Source organism: Mustela nigripes, chromosome 2 (assembly GCF_022355385.1).
Source record: "Mustela nigripes isolate SB6536 chromosome 2, MUSNIG.SB6536, whole genome shotgun sequence".
Classification (NCBI taxonomy): domain Eukaryota; kingdom Metazoa; phylum Chordata; class Mammalia; order Carnivora; family Mustelidae; genus Mustela; species Mustela nigripes.
In genome coordinates, this window is record NC_081558.1 from 83,471,414 (window position 1) to 83,494,581 (window position 23,168).

Consider the following 23,168-nt stretch of genomic DNA (forward strand, 5'->3'; position numbering starts at 1 on the left):
GAATGTAGATGTCAGTCCACCTATGTCTAAATTAGCTAGGACTCAGTCTTGTACTACCATAGATTCCAGTCCAATATTTCCCAGTATTTAGTATATATAAATCACCCAGGGAGTTTACTAAGTAGGAGATTTCTAGGCCCCACCCAAAGGCACTCGGCTGAAGCCAGATCTTAAGTTTAAACAAGTACCCCATTTGATTCTGATGCAGGTATGCTGCTAACCTCAGACCTAATACCAAGCCCTTCTGGAAACAATAATCCTGTCATGTGGTTATATAACCTCTGAAAGGACACTTTGCTGGTGATTTTACCACCTCTCAAGGTAATAAACTATTTGTAAGTGCTTTCATTGCCAGAAATTTCTTACATTGAAATAAAATAACATTCTGTTAATCTGTCTGTCTGACTCTCTTAATTAGAGCTACACAGAAGACTTTAGTCCCCAATCTTGTTTTTAGGAAAATATACTTGACCAAGAAAATAAGTGCTTTTTTTCCCTTTGGATCCCTGTTTTGCTTCTTTAGCAGAGTGGGTAGGTGAGGAGAATGCAGAGGTCCAAACATGCATCCCTGATAAGAAGACAAAGGCTTCTGCTACTTACACCACAATAATTGTTTAGAAAATCAAGCATCTAGAAAAGCTTGAAATTCTCATTTCCTGGAGTAGTATCACAACACATAGAAGGGGGGGACTGGCTGGAAAAGTATGGGCATGTTTCTGGGCATTTCACTGGGGCTTCCTCACATCCTCACAGTTTTACTAATTTGTCCCATGTGTATGCTTCCTTAAAAAAACCCAAATAATTTATTCTATTCACAGGTTTCAAAAGGAAGTAATTACTAGTAAAATTTTAAAAGACAAGAATAGCTTTGGACATGAACGGAAGGGTACCCAGAGTGGCCATGGGGATGTTGGATTTATTATTTAAACCAGTGTGACTGGGCAAGTTAAAAAAAGTCCGTGGCCCAATTAAATTCATTTACAAAATGGGGATAATAGTAAGTCACTTTTAGCATTGTTTGACAATTATATGAAGATATGTAACATGTGTTAATTTAGAAATATCTGTTGGTACATAGTCACTACTCAAAAAACAATGTCAGTCATTATTGTTAGCATCAGTAATAGTAGGACTAGTCTGCCAGAATATTCACACACTAACACCAATTAGTTCTTTTTGAATGGTATTAAAAATGATTAAACAGGTCAAGAGGAGCAAAAGGGAGAATGAATACGAACACAAATGCACTAAATGTAGAAAGTTGCCTTTGCCTCAATTTTCCCATTCGCATAGGTAAAGAGGGATTGAATTTTAGAGGTGAAGCCCAACACATTGTCTTGAGTAACTTGCCTGATAAACATCTACTCTTCCCTTTTTTCTTACAGATTTCTTTCTGCTGCTCTAGCCAGTTTTAGGGTACAAGATTCACACATCAGAGGTTTTGGTTTGTTTAGATGTTTTTAATGATACAATTCTCAGATTGTTTATTCTTTTTGATGTGAAATAAGAACAGGGGGACACCAAAATGTAAATGCGATGTTTTCTAAGAATGTCTGGGATGAGTTGGCCCTAAATGTTCTTAAACATCAAATAAAAATTGAGCGAAGGGTATTTAACTCATTACCAAGCCAGCATCTGAGTTTGCATGTTGGCTGAGAAGCAGGGGACATTATAGGTTCTAGACCATCTCCGACATCCAAGCTGTGTAATCTCTGGGGCTTTTTATCTCTTTGCAAAATGAGAATGAAAACACCTGCGTCGCATAACTTACAGCACTGTTGAGGCTTTACAGAAAAAAAATGAAAATGCTGATCCAGTGTAAGCTGGCCTCACTCTCACAAGTCATTTCTCAGAAGTCTGGGCTCCATTTTGGAATTTGCACTGGTCTACAACCTCTCATGCAAGAGTAGCACATGGGAAGGATATAGCCAAGGATCTCTCCCTCATCTTGAGGTCAAAATGGCTTAAAGTAGTTGTGCTCTCATATCCCACAGACCAGTTTTGGGCTCCTGAACAACAGAGTGTGATGCCTGGAGGAGAGATATTTATGCTAGCTCAGTGGGGAAAGCCTTCATTCAGGTCGTTGGCGTGAGTCAGCAGAGCCTAACTAGGTAAGCTCTCCCTACCACCACACCGGGGCCCACATACCTGACACTGGGTCCGTGTTCTTATTTCATTAATAAAATATGACCTCATGCTTCTTTTGTAATCCAGAAGCACAAGGATACATTGGTTGCAAACTGCATGCAGATAAAAGGGGGATTCCTTTTGAAACTACATCCTCTTAATAATAAATAACTTTTGATCTACTATACATAACAGTAGTGCATTTCTTGTTAAAACGGCAAGCTTTTTCTTTTTTACCAAAATGAAAAGAAAACATTCATTTCTTTATAAATATTTTAAATAGTTTAAATACATATTTCATACCAAGGATATAAAAATAGCCTCTCTTTTTTTTTTTTTTTTGTCGATATATAAAGACATGTTCATTTACATGGCAAATAACGTGCAATAGCTAACCACTGGCCACCAGCTCTATTTGACTGATTGTCTAGGAGATGACATGCAGTGATAATTGTCCCTTTGCCTTCACAAAAAGAAAAATAGATCAGCAGGAGCTGTGCACTCCCGAGGCCAACAGCGCTATGGATATTGTTCAGGAATGACAAGCAGGCACTCAGGAAAAACCTTTGCTGCACTTCACAAAAGTCACCTAGGACAATACGAATCCACAAATTCTTTGTCTGGGACTTCTAGCTGCTCAGACCCTCAGGGTCTTTGGACTTTTAAAAAGTCTGTCAAACAGACTGGTAAGGGAATACCTGTATGGGAAACTGTTTCTGCTATGTTTCTAAGGATCTAGCAAGTGTTTGCTACAGTATGGACGTGGTTCTGCCTTTGGCTGGCTCCTCAAGCACTCTCCGGCAGGACTCCCAGCTCTGCTCAGTCTTCACACCTGCCCGAGGCAAAAAAGGCAAATGAAAGCCGTCATGCAGTGGTGGGTCTAAAACGGGCAGCTGCTGCACGTGCGCGAATATCATACGTTTATGGCTTTATTATCTTTCGTTTCTGTTGTGCTTGTGACGATTTCCAGGGGAAAGTTCTCCAAGGGTTCTGCAGAGACCGGCGCCGCACCTTCCCTGTCCCAAGATCCTGGCAAGTTTTCCAGACTGAAGGAACTTGTGGCTCCCTGGCTGAAGCTGCCCTCCTCTGACCTGCTTGGGAGAACCAGGTGCAAAGACGTTTCCGAGGAGGAGCAGACTGAGGACGAGAGAGTCGCCGAAATGGACTGCAGGGGTGTGAGTGTAGAATCCGAATGTGGAGAGATGCACCTTAAAAATTGCAGGTGGCCTTCTTGGACAACCTGGTAGTGGGCAGGTGAATAACCAAGGCTTGGAGAGTGATAAAGGTCACCGTCTGCTGGATTTTGCTCGTGAGCTCCAGTTCGCTGGGGGCTGCTCCCCACGGAGGAGGGATCCACACTCCAAATGTCTGAGGTGACATTACCATGACAGAGTTGTGCTTGAGTGTAAGCGGCTCCACCAGCTTGCAAGTGTAGGCAAGGTTGGTGAGTACTCCAGGTCATCCTGGTCTGTAAGCTGTCCCCGGAGGGACACACAGATGTGGTATGCAGAGAGCAGAACCGCGATGGCTGCTGGGGTGACAGAACGTTTTCTAGAAGATGCATCACATTCCTCATGTCTTTACCTAACTGAGAGACCTCCTGAGTCAATGTCGTTACCTGTGTGGATAAAGCAAAGCAGAAGGCAAGGGTCAGAGTTGTGTGGTAGTGATTTCAGAGCAGGAAAACGAGATTTCTTAGTCAGAAGGGTGGAAAGGCTGCTTCCCCTCCAACCCCAGCCAAATCCAAGGGGTGAATGGAAAAGTTGGCACCCGATCGAAGCCATCCTTATTCTGAGGGAACTTAGAGAGACATTCATAGTCTGGCACTCTTAATCAGTGACTCTCAGGTTCTTGAATAAAATTAAGAGACAGGGGTCAACTATCTCTTGTATCATTTAAATACAGGCAGTATCTTTTACTTCCCCTGAGTTAGCTGGTTACACAGTGGTGCACACAAATCATTCTGGACACCTCAAAAACCAGTATAGAGTGGTGGGTATTGTGTATAAAGCACTCAGCAGGCCATCTGCTCGCAGCTGATAGTAAATGATAGCTCTCACTTCTGTCATTTCTGGCCAAGATCCATGCTTACTGTAGGGTCAGGGACAAACTGGCCTTCAGGGGTGATGAAGGCGGTAAGCAAGAACCCATACCAGGTTTGTGAGAAAGCGAGTTTGCAGAAAGAGGGAAAATAGCAAAATAAGAGAAACCTGCCAAACAAGTAGGTGCAGATCAGCACAGTGGGGAGCCTGGCGGTGCTGTGGTTGATCCGTGAACCTGGAACCTTATGGAATTTCAACCCAAATTGTGTGGTATGTGTTTTCTTCACTTTTCTAGGCAAGTCATTTAGTTTCTGTGAGATTTTCTAAGTAAACACAACTCTCAAATACCTAAGAACCACTGAAGAGTTTTCATTATTCATTTTACACTTAAAACCAATAATAAAATTTGCCAGCGGATTTGTTTTCTTACCAACCACATCACTTTCTTAAACCAGGAAGACCACCAGAAGATTGAATCTAGCCTTTCTGGAGGGTTTACATTCTTCAAAGTGAGGAAACCCTGTATTTCAGAAGGCAGGACTTGAACAGGTTATCTTCTAATCTTCGGTGAGATTTGGAACACTAAGACGATGTTGTAATACTTTGCCTTCAACTGCTGTAAGACTGTATTTTATAAAGGACCTGCTATGACTTGAGTTTACTATCATGAATCAAAAAACTCCAATTTAAGCAGCGGAACCTCTTGACTAGCCTCAAAAAACAAAACAAAACAAAAGGCAGTTCAACTTCAGTGACGCCAGATCCAAGATTGCTGTTTTGGGCAAACTTTTTCAACAATGACATACACATTCCTAATTCCTCCAGCAGCTTAATTCAGTCCACTTCCTGTTGAGTGTGTTCTGAGACTAATTCTCCCTGGCAGGCCCACCAGGAAGTCGTGCCGCTGGAACCGGGCATTTAAAAAAGGCCAGAAGGAGGTTTTTCCATGGTTCAGGCAACCCACTGGTAACACCTGCCTTGAAACTGCCAGGCCAAAAGCATTTCTGCTTTGCTGCTCGCATGGAACTCAAGGGACTCAACTGAACGCTTGTCCAGGCTTTTCAGCAGATCTGAAACTTCGGGTGATGAAAAGATACCTCTGAGCCTCACATTTAAGAGGCAAAATAGTGAGTCTGAGAAAGATGCTATGTGTTTTGAAATTTTCACTGCAGGTTGTCTCATTTCATGACCTGCCAAGCCTCGATTTCACAGTGCATGGCTCATACTTAAATCAGGGTCTGGATCTTGGCGCTCTAGACATTTGCCTACGGGCTCCCCCTTGAATTGATTAGCTCTTCTATCAGAATTTCAGAAGAGAAGGCTGACACTGAAGGGATATACCGACCACCCGTTTCTGTGGACTGTCTAAGCTTCATTCCTGTATCAAATTCACATTAGCTTTCAGTACATTTTACATCCCAGGACATTTTACAAAATTACATTAGCTCCCAGTAAAACGCTTTCAACAGGCCTTTAATTAGGATTGAATAAAGATACAATCTTTGAAGAACCATTTGCATTTTAGGCATATCAACAATTATGTTATTAAATGTTTGAGTACATTTATAACACAATATGCTTTCAGGTACCCCTTTTTTCCCCATTGGATCTATAAACAGTGCTAAGATAGGCAGGGACACATTATTATTTTCCCACCTGTAAAGAGGGACACTATGGTCCAGAGGTTAAATTACATTTTTAAGGTCCCATCTTTCATGAAGGACAGTCTTTGGCCTAGAAATCAGGCCTTCTAAGTTTGGTGCTCTTTCTGTTATAGTATATTATCACACAGGAAAGGAGATATTGCTTAAGAGTTGATAGAGTTTTGCTAATGTGGACAGAATTTGTGAAGATCCCAGGTGATACAAAAAAGTACCTTCATGTGTAAAATCTATCTGAGACGTTAATTCAACATCCAGTAAGTAAATACCATCATCTCGAAGTCAGAAACCAGTGAAGCACAGCAAAATCTTCTCATGTCAAATTATACAAATAAAACAACAAAAACAGTGTGCAGCAAGGGGGAGTTTGGAGTCAGACAATATATCAACATGCATATTTCTGATGAGCTATTGTTTCTAGATTTCAAAATAAACAAATATTTTTCCTTGGGTGAAATACCTTTTGATGGCCACATCCTTGACATCAAACTTTCACTGCACACTTATTACAACTTTGAGGTTAGGAACTTTAAAATTTTTTTTTTTTTTTTTTAAGGATTTTATTTATTTATTTGTCAGAGAGCAAGCGAGAGCGAGCGAGAGCGAGCACAGGCAGACAGAGAGGCAGGCAGAGTCAGAGGGAGAAGCAGGCTCCCTGCGGAGCAAGGAGCCCGATGTGGGACTCGATCCCAGGACGCTGGGATCATGACCTGAGCTGAAGGCAGCTGCTTAACCAACTGAGCCACCCAGGCGTCCCGAGGTTAGGAACTTTAAATGGGAATCCAGAGTCATGACTGGCTCCCGGAATGTAAACAAGCATTAACATTTCCAGAAAACAAAATCACTGTATTAGTTTGAAATAAAAGCAGCAAAGAATCCAAGGAAATAGAACTTTCTTTAGCTCTGAAGGGTAATGATCAATGTGTATCAGGGAAGAATGCTGTCACTGGGTCATTGAGGACACACTCCAGCACCTTATTAAAGTTACATGAGAGAATTAATCCCTGTGGGTACAGGATGTTTCCCTTCACAGGGACAAAGGCAACTGTCACAAGGAAAGATGGCATCTCCTAGAGGTGGATAGTCTGGTGACACTGAAGGGGACAACATACTGCCACAGAGAGTACCTCACTTTTGCTTACTGCTTTCTGCTGGGGTTGCTAACAAATTCATTCTAAAACACGTTAGACCTTGTTCTTAATCAAATGTGGAAAGCAAAGAATGCAGTCTCTACTTTCCAAGGGTGGTGAGACTTAATACATTTTTATAGCATGCTAAGAAGATGTGCATTTGCTAAAAAAAGGTTGTTGGGGCTACTTTGTGAACAAGGCTCCATCCATTTAAGGTGATATACCTTCAAAATACAACTTAAAATCAGAATACTACAGAAATAGATCAGTAAAAACAAACAAAAATTCACATCAAATGAACCAAAGTTCTCCCACTTATCTCAACACCTAATCGTATTCTTTAAATGTCCTCTGTTACTCATATTAGAAGACACAACTGTACTGTGATGAACACTGGGGGTTATACTTAGTTAATGAATTATGAAACACTACATCATAATTATCAATATTCTCACAAGCTCCATCTCATGTTTTTCCCTTTCCTTTCCTTTCCTTTCCTGTCCTGTCCTGTCCTGTCCTGTCCATTCCTTTCCTTTCTGACCCTCAGATCAAAACCTGATCAAGAGTCAGATGCTTAACCAACTGAGCTACCCAGGCGTCCCCCCTTCAGTTTTTAGTGGCGCTTATTTACTGACTCCCACATCTCATGACTATATTCTGAGTGCTAAGTGACAAACAGAATTAAGTTATTCAGAGTTGTCTTATCAGTTGAAATTTGGTAAACCTTTTTGCATCCCTGGCTGCTACCCAAGCTGGCTGTTTTAGATGTGGCCTTCTGATTATTTCTACTTATAAAGAGAAAATAGATAAATAAGCCGTAACTTAATACACATTTTTCTCTCCCTTGTGTGTCAAGTTATGTTTCCTTTATCCATATTTCCTCTCCTTCCACTTCCTTCTCCTAATTCTTCTGTGAATAGGAACCCATCAGTCTGGGATTTAAGACTGTTGGCCAAACCAGTTCACCATCACCATCTGCAGAGCCAGTTGTTCACATCCAAGATTTCTCTATACTTTCCAAAGTCCCAACTGCTAGAAAGAAGAAGTGTTGAAAACACCATCTGTGCTTCCAAGTGGTTCAGTATTCTATCCAAAACTTCGGAGCATCTAAAGATCCTTCCCTCCTCTGTTTTCCCAGTAACATGTATTTTACCACACAAATCTGTTTAGCAGGTTTAGGGGTAGTGCATTCGGTCTTGTTGAGCAGCACCCTCTGTCATGAATAGAAAAATCCAGGCAACAAGGGACCCGTCAGTGATCCATGATAGTCCACACTCTGGTCTTTCCATACCTCTAAGGAGGAAGTTACTAATTGCCAAAATTTTTCTATGTTGGCTATATCCAGGTTTTCTCAGAACTTCCACTGGCTTACAAATAGTCATTGTTGCCTACATTTCCAGAGCATCTGGTTTTCTCCTCTTATGTTTAATTTGCTTCACTGATGTGATGCTACTTCTCACCCTCCTCTTAAGCATATGCCCACAGATGCTTTGTTGTGAGGATCAAATAGTTTAAGGATGTTAAAGTCTCGTTCCCATACAACTGATACTTTGTCAGGATCTCAGTATCTATCTGCATTTGGTAATGCAACACAGCTCAGTTGAAAACTTCCTCACCATAGGGAATACTGGAATACCAGGAAACATTTAGCCCAAAGACAATAAAAGCCAGTTATCTATAGAACTCCTTTTCAGCCTTGGCATGGGGAGACAAACAATGCTGTTAATGGTTTTACATAATTAATTTGGGAGAAACAGAGTCTCTGAGTTTTAGCATCACCTTGCATAGATCTTTGCAGTAACAAATAGTAACAGCAATAACCAGAGTCGTTGAAAAATGTTGATTAAGATCCTGCATTTCCATTCTAAAGTTCAAGTAATTGCAGTCAGATGGATTGAGAATTCTCTATAAAAGATGCGTGAGCCAAAATACAACAATGTGCAGCTTGTTGTTGATCACATTTGAGTAAGGACCAATGTGGGGTTTGCTGGGGACAGGTATGACTGTCTTTATTGTCCTTTATAATGGCCCTGCATAAATCCTGCCATTTATAAATCTTCGTTGATACATGGTAATTTAATGAATAATAAGGTGGATGGTTTATTTCTTAATATGAGTTTCTGGTGTTTTCATTTGAACTTAAGAAACTTTTACCAATCTCCCACAAATAGCACTGCAAGACACAGAAGTAATTATCACTATAGCCCTAGCAGGGAAGAATGTTTTATATCATCTCAGTGTCTCATGGATACCCCCATTACTTCAAAATGGGAGATTTACAAACCACTGTGTTATTACATAGTTGAGAAAAATCCATCTGTGGTGCTTGTGCCCTAGTGTCCCAATAAGACTGTGCACTGCCAGTTTTTATAGTTAGATTGTGTGCCTTTTGGTGTAAGCACAGATTTGCTGTTCTGGTGTGTCTTTGCATCATGCCTTTTAGGAACAGCAGTGTGAGCTTCATGAGGCAGACCAGAACATCTCTTTGAAAATACCTTTTATTTCACATCAAAAGTAGCTAACTCTTGCCTTCTATTACTCATGTTTTACATTTTTCAATCTTGGCTATTGGCATGGTATGATTCATGGCCTCTGAGTATAACTGGAACTTCAATTGATAGGAAAAAAATGCCATTTCCATTTTTGTGCATTCAGTGAGCAGATGGGGAATGCATCTGTTGATATAATCTTCTTAGCTTGAAGAGTTCTTGACCCGTCACTCAATTTTTGCCAAACATGTATACATTTTCCTGCTAGACACAATTTTCCTAAATTCCGGGTACTAATTACACCAATCCTCCCCCCGCTGCCACAAACACATATACATTTTTACGAGCTCTGATTCAGGTAATTAAATGGTCTTTCATTTAATCTTTTGTTATGTTGCATATTTATTATGGGATTCAGGATTCAGACAAGTTCAATCAAACTCCATAAGCAGGCAAAACAAAAAGGACGATGGGCATAATTTCATCCTTGTGTCTTTTGCTTCACAACACATTCAAAAACAAATGACAGTCTTTTTATCTGTCAGCTAAAATAATAATCATACTTGGCACTTGCATAAATTTTGTCCAAATGAGAATCTCAATCCTATTACTAACAAACGTTGTAAATCTTGTTCTGCAGCTGGAGAGACTAGAATGTTGGGAGGTGAAGTGGCTTATCCAAGGTCACACAGGAATAGTACCAAGGGCTTTACTTTTGCAGGTGCATCTGGTGCCTTTTCAATTATAATAAGAGAAGAATTACAAGACTTGAACGTGATTACTCCAGTGGTTTCACTGAATTTCTGCAAACTCAGGCCTTCGGACACAACTTTATTACTTTAGCTGTACTATTTTAATCCATTATTTATCAACCCTTTGATTGCTTTCTTCAACTGTTTTCCTACTTTCTGTGACAAAGTTTGATTAGTATTCAATTTGCTATCTCGTTGAGGGATCCTCACTGCTATTAGTGAATACCAAACATGAGTCTGTCTCATCTCAGAACCAACTGTATAGATCGCTTATCAAGACAATGTATAGAGGAATCACCTGGGGATCTTGACACCAAGTATATTCAGATTCAGTAGGTGTAGGGTGGGATTCTGCATCTCTAACAAGCTCCCAGTTGATGCCAATGCTGCTAGTTTGTACTCTCAGGGAGTACTCTAACTTTGGTTAACTCCTCATGTACGGGTCTTTCAGTAAGAGCTGAGAATTTAAACAGCTTTCTTCAATTCTTTTGGCAAGTCTGTAGTTGGAGTTTTTTATTTGTTTAGATCTTCTTTAATTTCTTTCAACAATATTTTGTTATTATTGGTGTACAAGTCTTGTACCTCCTTGGTTAAATTTATTCCTAAGTATTTTATTCTTCTTGATGTTACTGTTAATGGGATTGTTTTTCTTAATTTCTTTCTGACAGTTATCAGTGTATAGATACAACTGATATAGATACATCCTGCAACTTCACTGAGTTCACTTATTAGTTCTAACAGATTTTGGTGGAATCTTGAAGATTTAGGGTCTTCATGATTGTCAAAGCTGTTGTCTTTGTTCTTGGTGGCTCCCAGTAGTTGAGGGTGCCCTAAGATCTGTCAGTGTCCCAAAGTGGAGGATCATAGAGAGCACCTAGGTGCAGGTGGATTAGGAGCTGGGCTCTAAGATAGCAGCTGGGACAGTATGCAGTTATATCTGTTACAGGGAGAAACTAGGAGATGAGCATTTCTGCATGATCCCTCTCTGCTGAACCTGAATATACAACGATAGAGATGTTCTTACACCCATTTTTTTTTCGCTTTTCAAAATTTAAATTCAATTAATTGGCATATAGTGTATTATTAGTTTCAGAGACCGAGCTCAGTAATTCATCAGTTTCATATAATACCCGGTGCTCATTACCTTATGTGCCCTCCTTAATGTCCATCCCCTCACTTCCTATGATTAAGAGTGTTTTATGGTTTGTCTCTCTTTCTCTGATTCCATCTGATTTCCCCTCCCTTCAGCTATGAGCCTCTGTTTTGTTTCTTAAACTCCACATAAGAGTGAGAACATGTAACTGTCTTTCTCTGATTGGCTTATTTCACTTAGCATAATACTCTCTAGTTGCATCCATGGTGTTGCAAACGGCAAGGTTTCATTTTTTCTTTTCTTTTTTGATGGTGGAGTAGTATTCCATTGTATACATATACCAATCTTTATCCATTCTTCTGTTGTTGGACATCTGGGCTCTTACCATCATTTGGCTATTGTGGACATTGCTGCTATAAACATTGGGATGCAGGTGCCCCTTCAGATCACTACATTTTTATCTTTGGGGTAAATACTTGGTAGCGCAATTGCTGGGTCATAGAGTAGCTCTATTTTTAACTTTTTAAGGAACTTCCATACTGTTTTCCAGAGTGGCTGCACCAGCTTGCATTCCCACCAACAGTGTAGGAGGGCTCCCTTTTCTCTGCATCCTCACCAACACCTGTCATTTCCTGACTTGTTAATTTTAGCCATTCTGAGTAGTGTGAGGTGGTATCTCATTGTGGTTTTGATTTGTATTTCCTTGATACTAAGTGATGTTGAATGTTTTTTCATGTGCTTTTTGGCCATTTGTATGTCTTCTTTGGAGAAATGTCTGTTCATTTTTTTCTGTCCATTTCTTCATTGGATTATCTGTTTTTTGGGTGTTGAGTTTGATAAGTTCTTATAGATTTTGGATACTAGCCCTTTATCTAATATGTTCTTACATCCATTTAAGACTTACTTTTGTTTGCTATGATCCTGTAGGATTTGTGAACTTGGCTTTCAGAGCTAAGTGCTTTGAGGGTCTTAGTTGGGGGCACTAAGTCCAAACTCTCCAATGCTGGGACTTAGGGGTTCCTTCTTGATAGCATGGCACTTTATCTGGGGCGGTATTTTTGCTTTATGTGTCCCAACCTTTCCAATCAGTCTCCATGTGGGGATTTTCTCATTCACCTGATACGTCAGTTATTCAACTTTTTAAAAAATCATTCCTTGTTTTATGTTTCTCTCAGAGGGAATTATTCTGCATATAGATGTACATTCAGTGTGTCTGTAGGAGGAAGGAAATTCAGAAGCTTATTATGCTGCCATTTGGGGGCATTTGTTAGCTATTTTAGGTGTTTTAACCATTGTATTTAAGAAATTTTTTTATTTATTTGCCAGAGAGGGACTACAAGCAGGAGGATGGCAGGCAGAGGGAGAAGCAGGTTCCCTGCTGAGAAAGAAGACTGATGCAGAATTTGATCCCAGGACTCTGGGATCATGACCTGAGCTGAAGGCATATGCTTAACTGACAGCCACACAGGCCTCTTGTTACCCTTACTGTACTTGTTATTCTTACTAAAATTATCCCATCTTTGGTGAGTGGAAGACTCTTTATACTGGCTCCTGAGCTCTTCTGACATCATCCTAGTAGTGTTTGTACACTAAGGTATCTTAAACTTATGTGTATTTCATGTCCCCAGAAGTGAAACAGCTATTTAAAGACACTCTTGTTTCTTTTATTGGGAAATTATATCTGAGACCATAATTGATACATAGAGATACTGACTGTTATTGGGCTGGTCATTGTTTATACTCCTTTTCTGTTGAAAGAGCTTGGAATTGTATGCATGTACATGAGAGACAATATAGGTTCATATTAATATTACTAATTCTATTTCAGTATTACAGGGTTTTAACATTTTATATATTACATTTGTATCTCCTTTACACTGTGAATTCTGGTTATTGAGGTATAGAAGATGAGAGAGTTAGGATATCCAATAATGACTCATTTGCTTTATCCCCCATTATACATACAACAGTTGCAGTATATCAATATTAGTACTACCATTACAAATTATGAATACTGAAAACAATTTAAAAATTTGGGGGAGGCATATTCTAGTCTAATTTTTTCTCCTCTCCCCTTTCAGTGTTTCATCCATATTTACATTGTCAGAGACTATGGTCTTTGAAAAATTAATACCTTCTCTTCTTTAACTTTCATTTAGACTTGATACTATAAATAAGTACATATTTAATGCTGATTAACTTGTCCTATCACAATTCTTTCAAATTATCTTGGTTTTCTGAATCTTGTTCTTGAGAATATTCTTCAGGAAATGTTTATGGGAACAATGTTCCTTGAGTTTTTTTCATGGTAGCAGTTTGGTACCTGATGGTCATTTTTGCTGGATATAAAATCCTTAGTTTACATTTTCTTTACATTTTGTATATTTTGTATGTTACTCCATTCTTTTGCACAAAATGTTGCTGTCTAAAAGTCTAACAACAGTCTAGATTTTTCCCTTGCATGTCCCATATAAGACCTTTTTTATCTAGATACCTAGTGTATATTTTTTCTTAAAGACCAGTAATTTCACTAGAATATGAAATTACAATATGCACCTTCAAAAAAACTTTCAGGATAAAGCTGTAATAACAGTGTTTTGTTGCCAGTTATCAGATTTGATTTAAAAATACATTTTAAAAAATCAGTGTATTACCAGTGGACTCCTCCCCACCTATCATTTTATTTGCTTTAGAATGTACTCTTTTTCTTTTCTTTCTTTCCTTTTCTGGACTTGAAAATGCTAACATGTGGAATAGTCATAAGTGGGAAACATATATGGGAAAACATATTTGGGAAATGTATATCTCTCCTTGAGAAAACATACAGTATATTTTATTAGGATTTTTTGAAAATCCCTTTCTAAAATTATCATATCTTAAAATTATTTGTCCATGATTAAACCCGATATTACATTTAAGTATATATGGGCAATTTAAGGAACCAAAGATTCAAATCTTAACGTGGGTATCTAATATTTCAGAAGGAAATCTTTTCAGGGCACACCAAGGATGGACTTCTTCAAAAGCTAATCTAATAAAAGGAAAATTGGGATCCAGGTTTGATTTTAGGCCTTTCTATACCTTTTGCTGCATATATGATTATCTCTGAGCCTTAATTTACTCATCTGTGATAGAAGCAGCTCACATGAAGGGATTTCTGGTGTCTCTTCAAACTCAAAACTGGAATTTCATTTTTCTCTTCTACTCAGTGTTCTAATGTATTATGGCTAAAATATATATAATGCATAATTCAGCATTTTTATACATTCATCACCATAAATGTGTGCCTACTGTATGCCAATCATAGCAAAGAAAAAGGCAGATAAAGAATCTTGTCCTCATTCAACGGACATCCTAATGAGAGGATAAATACAGTGAAAAAGTAGATAACTAAACTATGTACCATAACAGAAGTTTGATAGGCTATGAGGGAAAAAAATATTTGGAATTAAATTTGGGGATCAGAGACTTCTGTTTTAAAAGACTGGTCAAGGAAGACCTCACTGAGAAGTTGACATTTGAACATAGGCTTGAAAAAAGGAAGAGAGATGTCCAAGCAGATATTGAGGACGAGCTTTCTGAACAGAGAAAACAAATACAAGATCCTCAGGTGCTTTCATAAACTAACATGATAGACAATAATGTCTGTTCTGGAAGTGTCATCTGTAGGACACTGAGATCATTTGTAGTTATCTTAAGAAATTAGAACAAGAGAAAGGAACAGCAGCAAAGGAAGTTAATCATGATCATTAAAGATCTGTATGAGTAAAGTTTGTCATATGTCATATGAGTAAAGTTTCATGTCATATGAGTAAAGTTTCAAGGAAGAGAGATATGAACTACCTTTAAAATTTAAAATATTTTCATTAAAATCAACCATTTATGTTCCTTTTTCTATGCAACTCAAGAAGAACAGAAGTAGAAAATATAAATAAAAGTCTTTGCAAGAGTTATATGAGCTAAATACAGAGGATAATTTTCTAATAGCTAAACTAATTGAGGAATGAGTTGGCTATTATCAGAAGCATTTGTGGAAATTTTTTTAAAGATTTATTTATTTATTTTAGAGAGGGAGAGATGGAAAGGGAGAGAGAGAATGACTGGGAGGAGGAGACAGACGGAGAGAGAGAATTCTCAAACAGACTCCCTGCTGAGCACAAGCCCAACATGGTGCTACAAGGACCCAAAGATCATGACCTGAGCCAACATTAAGCATCAGAAGCTTAACCAACTAAGCCACCTGTGTGTTCTGCATTTGGAGAATTAAAAAAAATTTTTTTAAAGATTTTATTTATTTGAGAGACATAGAGAGAGAACATAAGCAGAGAGAGGGAGAAGCAGACTCCCTGCTGGGCAGGGAGCCTGACATATGACTCGATCCCAGGACCCTGAGATTATGACCTGAGCTGAAGGCAGATGTTTAACTGACTGAGCCATCGGGCGCACCTTGAGAACTTCTGAAAGTACAGATACCCAATGTCAACCCAATGCTGGGCCAACAGAAATGTTATTTTAAAAATATTTATTGATATTAAATATATTTTATATATTAGTTTATAAAAATATCTATAATCATGTATAATATTCTAGATAATCTGAAAGCACAACTAGGTTTGGGAACTGCTGGTGTAGCTTTTTCTGGGGGCATAGTGAGCTCCTTACTACTGAAAATGTTCAGGCAAAATAACTTCTTACTGATCACCTCAGAAATAAAAATCCCATACTGGGAGATAAGCCAAAATAGGTGGCCTCTGAGATACCTCTCAAATTTCAGATTTTATGATTCTACCACATTATGAAAATACAATAATATCAAAGCTGAGGTTGCTTAAATATTTGTTTTAGAACCCATTTGCCCATTAGGATAATGGGTAAACTTTCTTTTACCATTATTTATAAAAGTTGATTACTTCAAATTCTACCCTATCATATGGTCATATAAGCATAAAAAGGAGATTTGACTAACGTAGTATTGATTTATAATATTGTGTTTATTTCTAATTGGGCACAAGTAAATGGGAATTGTCAGTTCCTATTGTCTAGGTGCCTTATGGTTCTTTAACACAGAGACTGAAAAAAATCCCTAAACCTTCCCAAGTTCATATATGCTTATTTTCTAGTACTCAACGTTGACTGACTTGAGATATAGGATATTCTCTACTGTACTTCAGTAAAGTCTGAGTACTTTAACAACAACATTAATAATAACAATAATAATAATAATTTTGAGGCAATTCACAGAATTTTTTTGAGCTATAATCAAAGTCTTTAAGAGCCTTGGGGAAGGTAGAAATATACACATGAAAATAACATAAAATTTTATAAAAGAAAATACTGAATGGCAAAGGTGTTAAAGCTCAGAGAAGGGACTTAAGATTTGGCATTCATCATAGAAGAATCAAGAGCAATAATAGGAGATTGGAGGTAGAATCAGAGCCGTTTTCAAAGATGTATGATGTTCTCATTTTTAAAAGGGGGATATTCATGTATTAGGAGAGGATGAGAAAGAAAAGTTCCCTGAAATCCCTTCCAACTGTAAGATTCTATAAAAAAAATTCTAATACTGGGGCGCCTGGGTGGCTCAGTAGGTTAAGCCTGTCTTCGGCTCAGGTCATGACCTCAGGGTTCTGGGATCAAGCCCTGCATCGGCTCTCTGCTCAGCAGGGAGCTTGCTTCCCCCCTCCCCTCTCTCTGCCTGCCTCTCTGTCTACTTGTGATTTCTGTCTATCAAATAAATAAATAAAATTAAAAAAAAAATTCTAATACTATCTACAGCTGCTGGATTGGACCAATTATTGAACTTAATTTTTCTATTGATGAGGGGAAAATGGCAGAGAAGTTTGTTGTTTTAAACATTTTTCAACTTGTGGGGCTCCTGGGTGGTGCAGTCTGTTGGGCGCCTTGGTGTTGGCTCAGGTTGTGGTCTCGGGGTCATGGATCTCATGGGCAAGCCCTGTGTCCAGCTCTGGGTTCAGCATGGAGTCTGTTTAAGACTCTGTACTCCCATGCCCCCTGCCTGCACTCTCTCACTTGCTCTATCTCTCTCTCTAAGATAATAAATCTTTTAAAAAAATTTCAACTTACAAATTATTTAGGAAGTATGGAGGAGTGGGGAAACACCTATATCCATCTTTAAAAAAAAAAACAGTTATTCTGAAGCTATCAGTTAGTATTCAGTTAATAAGTAGCTACCACTAACTGGCTAATTACTAGTAATGAGTAATTAATAACTGACTGTTTAAATTTCATTTGAATTTTCCTCTACTTGTTTGAATATACAGTAACTCATTTTACTGACTATTTCCCACTTTTATTCCTAGAACAGATCCTTTTTCCAACCATTTCTGCTCCTTGAAGGCTGACTTGTTTGACTCCATCAACAGGGTTATTGGCTCATTGGGTTTGGCCATTTTAGAACATCAGCAGATTGGAGGGTGGTAGCAGAGGGAGGTCGAGGTATATGTTCCTCTGGTTGCTTCCCTGCAGGGTTGAGGTGGGCAGAAGGTCACAGAGGGTCCCAACAAAAGATCACAGCTCCTTTCACGTCGCCTTCTCCACCCACCTTCCTCTGACTCAATATTTCAGAACCACTCTCTTCACTGACCCCTTTACACCCAGGAGTTATAGTGAATTTCTGTTGTTATTATTCCCACAGTGGAGGGACAGTTCTATGCTTTGTGGTTTCCTTACACTCAAGGAGCTTCTTTGTAAATACTCCTTTTATTCAACCCTGCTCAAACTGCCCATTTAGAATGTGGCATTGGTCTCCCTTGGACTCTTACCAATATGTCCATTTAGTCCCTCTGTTCAAAATAAAAAGAGGCCTATATATAAGTAATCACAGGCCAGGAAGACAAAAACAACTAATATCCAAAAGCTATATCCATGTTAAATTCACACTTCACAGGATGAACTTTTGAGTGGCATATTTTTTTTTCCTTTGGGAGATCCTCACTATTCTTTAGGACACACACACACACGTGTGTGTGTGTGTGTGTGTTATCAGTAAATCTCTCATGAGAGCTACAAATCTACCCATGCATATAGGCTTGAGAACTGAAAATAAGCAAAAAACGTCCTGCAAATCATTAAATACTTGGGTGTATTCCAGTTTAGAAGGCTATGTCCACAAAATGTAACATTAAAATCAATAATACTTATGATATACAATAATAATACTTATGTTTTAAAATGAAAAATACAGAATGGTTTGTCAGCAGTTAAATGGATTTTTCCTTTTTTTTTTGTCAAAAAGTGAATGTACAGCATTTTTTTAGATTTTGCTTTTGAGAATTGATGGTCAAGAACATATATGTGATCATGATGCAGAAGAAAAGAGATTGTACAGTCAGATCTTGGAACGGTCTGGCAATTCTGTCAGTGTATTTCGGTTGAACCAATTGTCAACAAGAAGATATAATAATAACACTAGTTCCGAGGACTGAGGAATACTCTTTACCATAAGGTATTACTCACGTAGGTTTCCTTGTATGAATTATTAATAGAACTCTAAAAAAAAACCCAACTTTAAGTTTTCACAGCCATTTCTTAGGTAAGGAGAAACTTCTGTTACTACTATTCTGTTTTTATGACTGAAAGAGACTTCATTGATCTCATGATACAAATTTGTAGATGTGACCTCAAAATTATAAAGAATGAAAGAAAAAATAGATAAACTGGATAGCACCAAAATTAATACTTTTATGCTTCAAAGAAAAAATGTTTAGAAAACAAAAAGGCAAATTCAATAATGGGAGAAAAAACTGCACATCATAACTTGCACATGGAATATATACAGAATTCTTACAATCAGTAACAAAGAGACAACCCAATTTTAAAGTGGGTAAAGGATCCGAATAGACAATTTCCCAAGGAACAAACACATGAGAAGATGCTCAATATTATTAGCTATCAAGGAAATGCAAGCGAAAACCATAATAAAATACCACTTCATATGCTCTAGTATGGTTATAATAAAATAGTCTTATAATAAAAAATTGTTGGCAATGAAGTAGAGAGCTTGGAACCTTCATGTACTGCTGAATATAAAATGCTGCTGCTGCTTTGGGAAACGGTCTATCAGTTTCTCAAATGTTTATACATAGAATTACCATACGATCCAGCAATTCCACTTAATTACCCAAGAGAAATTAAAACATGTCCACACAAAAACGTGTGTGAATATCTTACGAATGTTTATAGCAACATCACTCATGTTAGCTAAAAAGTGATAACAACACAAATGTCTATCAGCTGATGAATGAATAAATAAGAAGTGGTATATCCACACAACGGAATATTACTTGGATATAAAAGCAAATGAAATACTCCCATGCCACATGGGTGAACCTTGAAAACATTATATAAGTGACAAAAGCCAGTCACAGAAGATCATATTGTATAATTCCATTTATATGAAATGTTCAGAATGGGCAAATCTATGGGCAGAACATGTAGATTCATAGGGCTGAGGGTAGGGGAACTTGAATTCCGGGTGATGGCTGTATGGTATGGAGTTTCTTGTGGGGTAATAAAATGGTTTAAAATCGATTACGGTGATGAATGCACAACTGTATGAACATACTAAAAGCCTTCAAAATATACACTTTATTATTTTTAATTTTTAAAAAGATTTTATTTATTTATTTCCCAGAGAGAGAGAGAGAGAGAGAGAACACAGGTAGGGGAGCAGCAGGCTATCTGCTGAGCAGGGATCCCCACACGGGGTTTGATCTCAGAACTCTGGGATCATGACCTGAACCCAAGGCAGACATTTAACGACTGAGCCACCCTTTAAATGGATGAATTATATAATACATTAATTATATCTCAATAAAGTTGCTTAAAAAAAAGGGGGAGTTAATAAATAGTATGGAAAGATGGGCTTCTCCCTTTAAAAAGTTAATATAAGTTGTTTCTATAAAGCCTATTTTTTGTTTAGCAATGTTAGATATATTTCATTCTTCTGAATAAATTTAAGACTTGGAGTAGATTGAAATGGTCCAATATTAACTGGTTCCTTTGAGTACATACAAAATAAGATGCTAAAAAGGGGCGATCAGAGCAGTGCGCCCAAGTGCCTTTTGGTGAACAAGGATGATCTAACAAGCTACCTGCATTCTTTCATTTTGAAAATGAAGATTTGGCTGTGATTTTGTTTCCAGGAAGCTCGGCAGGTTCTTTTCTGCCTAGTTTCACAATTGTTTTGCTATTTATATGTTTAATCAGGTAATGATGAAGCATCATTAAAATGGCATAGTGGGTGTCTTTGCCCTTAAATCTCTAAGTCTTACAAAACAAGTGTTCTTTCCATTAACACAGTGACCCTATCCCATCAAACTATTTAGCTAAAATAAGATGCACTGAAATATAAACATTTTCTATTCTAATTTTATACTGAGTATTTGAGTAGCAAAAGAAAGGTCTCAGATAAACAGTAGTCATTGTCATGATCAAATGTTTCCCTTGAATCCAGTCGTTTTCATGTTCTCCCCCATAAGCCCTGAGACTTATTCTCTCTGACTACTCTGCACTGAGCAGGAGGGAGCAGCGGGTGCTAACTTGAGAGTCGCCTTCTGTTGAACGGAAGTATAATCTTGTATAAGAAGAGAATGAGTATTTGACCCCTTATTAACAGAAGACATCATGCTGGGGGCTTTATATATGGTACTAAGTCTTCACAACAATCCTGTATTGCAGATTTTATCATTACCACTTAATAGAGGAAAAATCTGAACTTGGGGAAAGTGAACACTTTGCTGAAATCAGACATTTAATTTTATGAATAGAGATCTGAATATCGTTCTCTCTCCAAAGCGTATTCTCTTTCTCTACTAGTGTGTTTTATGTCTTCTGCCTGCTGCGGTGAAGCATACGGCTTCCCTGGTCGGCTTTACCACAGTATCTTTCTGGGTCAGCCAGATTTCAGAAATGAGGAAATATTCTAACCCTTACCTACAAACCTTTTCAGAAATGGAGCATTTGACTTACACAGCCGATGGCCCCCATGGAGACAGTTTGTTGTTATTTTTAAACAATTTCCTTAGAATTGCACTCTTTCTTTTTTGCCCTAAAGCAACGGCAATGTTTTCAAAAGCATTCTAATATTAGCAGCTGCCCTACATCTTTTAAACTCTTGTCACTGCTCTGTGTGAATGTAGGTTATTACCAACATTATTCCTTTTCTGATTTTTGTTCTGTATTTAGCAAGCTAATTATGAACCCTACATATCAATGAGCAATTTCTTTTATATCTTAAATGTTTAAGCAAATATCAGAATGAGATGTTGCCATATTCTGATACTTGATACACTTGACATGCCCCCCATGTACTGGGGATTCACTTTTTTTTTTAAAGAGTTATTATTATGTAGTATATCCCGTGTTCATTATCAATTCTTCTCTTGTCTACTACTACCAAGAAATAGAATAAATGAAAAACAAAGCAATCAAATGATCACATGGGTGAGTGGTAGGATACTCCTGAAATGGAAAAATTAGGTTTGGATTTTAAAAGATAGATTTTTTAGTTTTTTAAAGATTTTATTTATTTATTTGACAGAGATCACAAGTAGGCAGAGAGGCAGGCAGAGAGAGGGGGGGCGGAAGCAGGCTCCCTGCAGAGAAGAGAGCCTGATTCGGGGCTTGATCCCAGGACCCTGGGATCATGACCTAAGCAGAAGGCAGAGGCTTCACACACTGAGTCACCCAGGTGACCTCCCCGCTTTTTTTTTTTTTGGCTACATAAACAATATTATAGGAGATAAGAGGAAAAAAACAAGTAGGAAGTTGGGAGAAAGATAATTTTACAGTTTGAAACCAATTCGTATTTTCATTCGGCCTGTCAGTGAGTTTTAATGTACTAAAGGGTCAAGACTATATAAATTAAATTATGTGTAAAAGATAAGATTTTCTTACTCAAGCTTCAACCATGAAGAAATCAGATATTTCCTATAAGGAAAAACTAATTCTTTAGGGAAGGATAATTGGACCATTGATATTTTAACTTGCCCTTTTTATTTCAATATATGGCAAGATAAAAAGATTTATGTCATCTCACTAGAAAAGCAATCATGAATACCAAATCACACTGGGGAAATACTTGTTTTTCAAGTGGTTATCTGTTTTAATGTATCTACCATTGGCTCACATTATCGAAGGAAAAATCGTATGGTGTATGGATTTACAGCCGTGACTTGGGAAAATTATGTACATTCCAGAAGGTGAAGATATAAACACATTTGTTTCCCCAGAATAATTCTTAACTCTAATATTTTGAGCTAAGGCAGTCAGTTCTTAAAACCATTAAATGATCTCAAATGTGAGGGAAAAGAATTCAAACGGTATTAATGGGTGCTTTTAGAGATCAATATTTGAAAAGAAATTATTCAATCGAAGATTCTCTGACAAGGTATTGTGTTTGTTTTGTTTTGTTTTTGGTAGATTCTTAACAATAGGTTATTTAGATAATCCAGTGTACAGACAAATCCTTGTGATTTAAGGGGTTTCAATCCTGTTAGTTTTCCATTCCTATCTAACTTGTTAGTCTGCCCATTGGAGCTCTGAAGTCTTGTTATCAACAATCACACTTCCAGAGAGAGTGAGCACAGAAGGAGCAATGGTAGTAAATTGTAAATCTTCACTAAGCTGAAGACACACAGGTTTAAGAAAAACTGATTGTGATATATGATTTCATTTTTCACAAATCTCACCAGTGTCCGTAACTGGTTACATTTTTGCTAAGATCTCATCAGATAATGTAAAATTTTCATCCTAGGAAGCGGCTGTCTGTGCCTGCCCACATGTCCTCGCCTTAGGCCAACCCTGAAGGTCACCAAAGACCAGTCCAGATCTTCCTGCATATTCCTCTCTGAA

The 23,168-nt window shown here is 37.9% G+C and overlaps 1 protein-coding gene across 1 annotated transcript in view; it reads right to left on the reverse strand.

Moving 5' to 3' along the window:
• Positions 1–1,462: 1,462 nt before the first annotated feature.
• KCNH8 (potassium voltage-gated channel subfamily H member 8) overlaps positions 1,463–23,168 on the reverse strand; it is a 373,933-nt gene continuing 352,227 nt past the window's right edge. Inside the window, exon 16 of the mRNA XM_059390865.1 lies at positions 1,463–3,745. Within this exon, the coding sequence (XP_059246848.1) occupies positions 3,041–3,745 (705 nt within the window). The 3' untranslated portion in view covers positions 1,463–3,040. The remainder of the gene's footprint in view (positions 3,746–23,168) is intronic.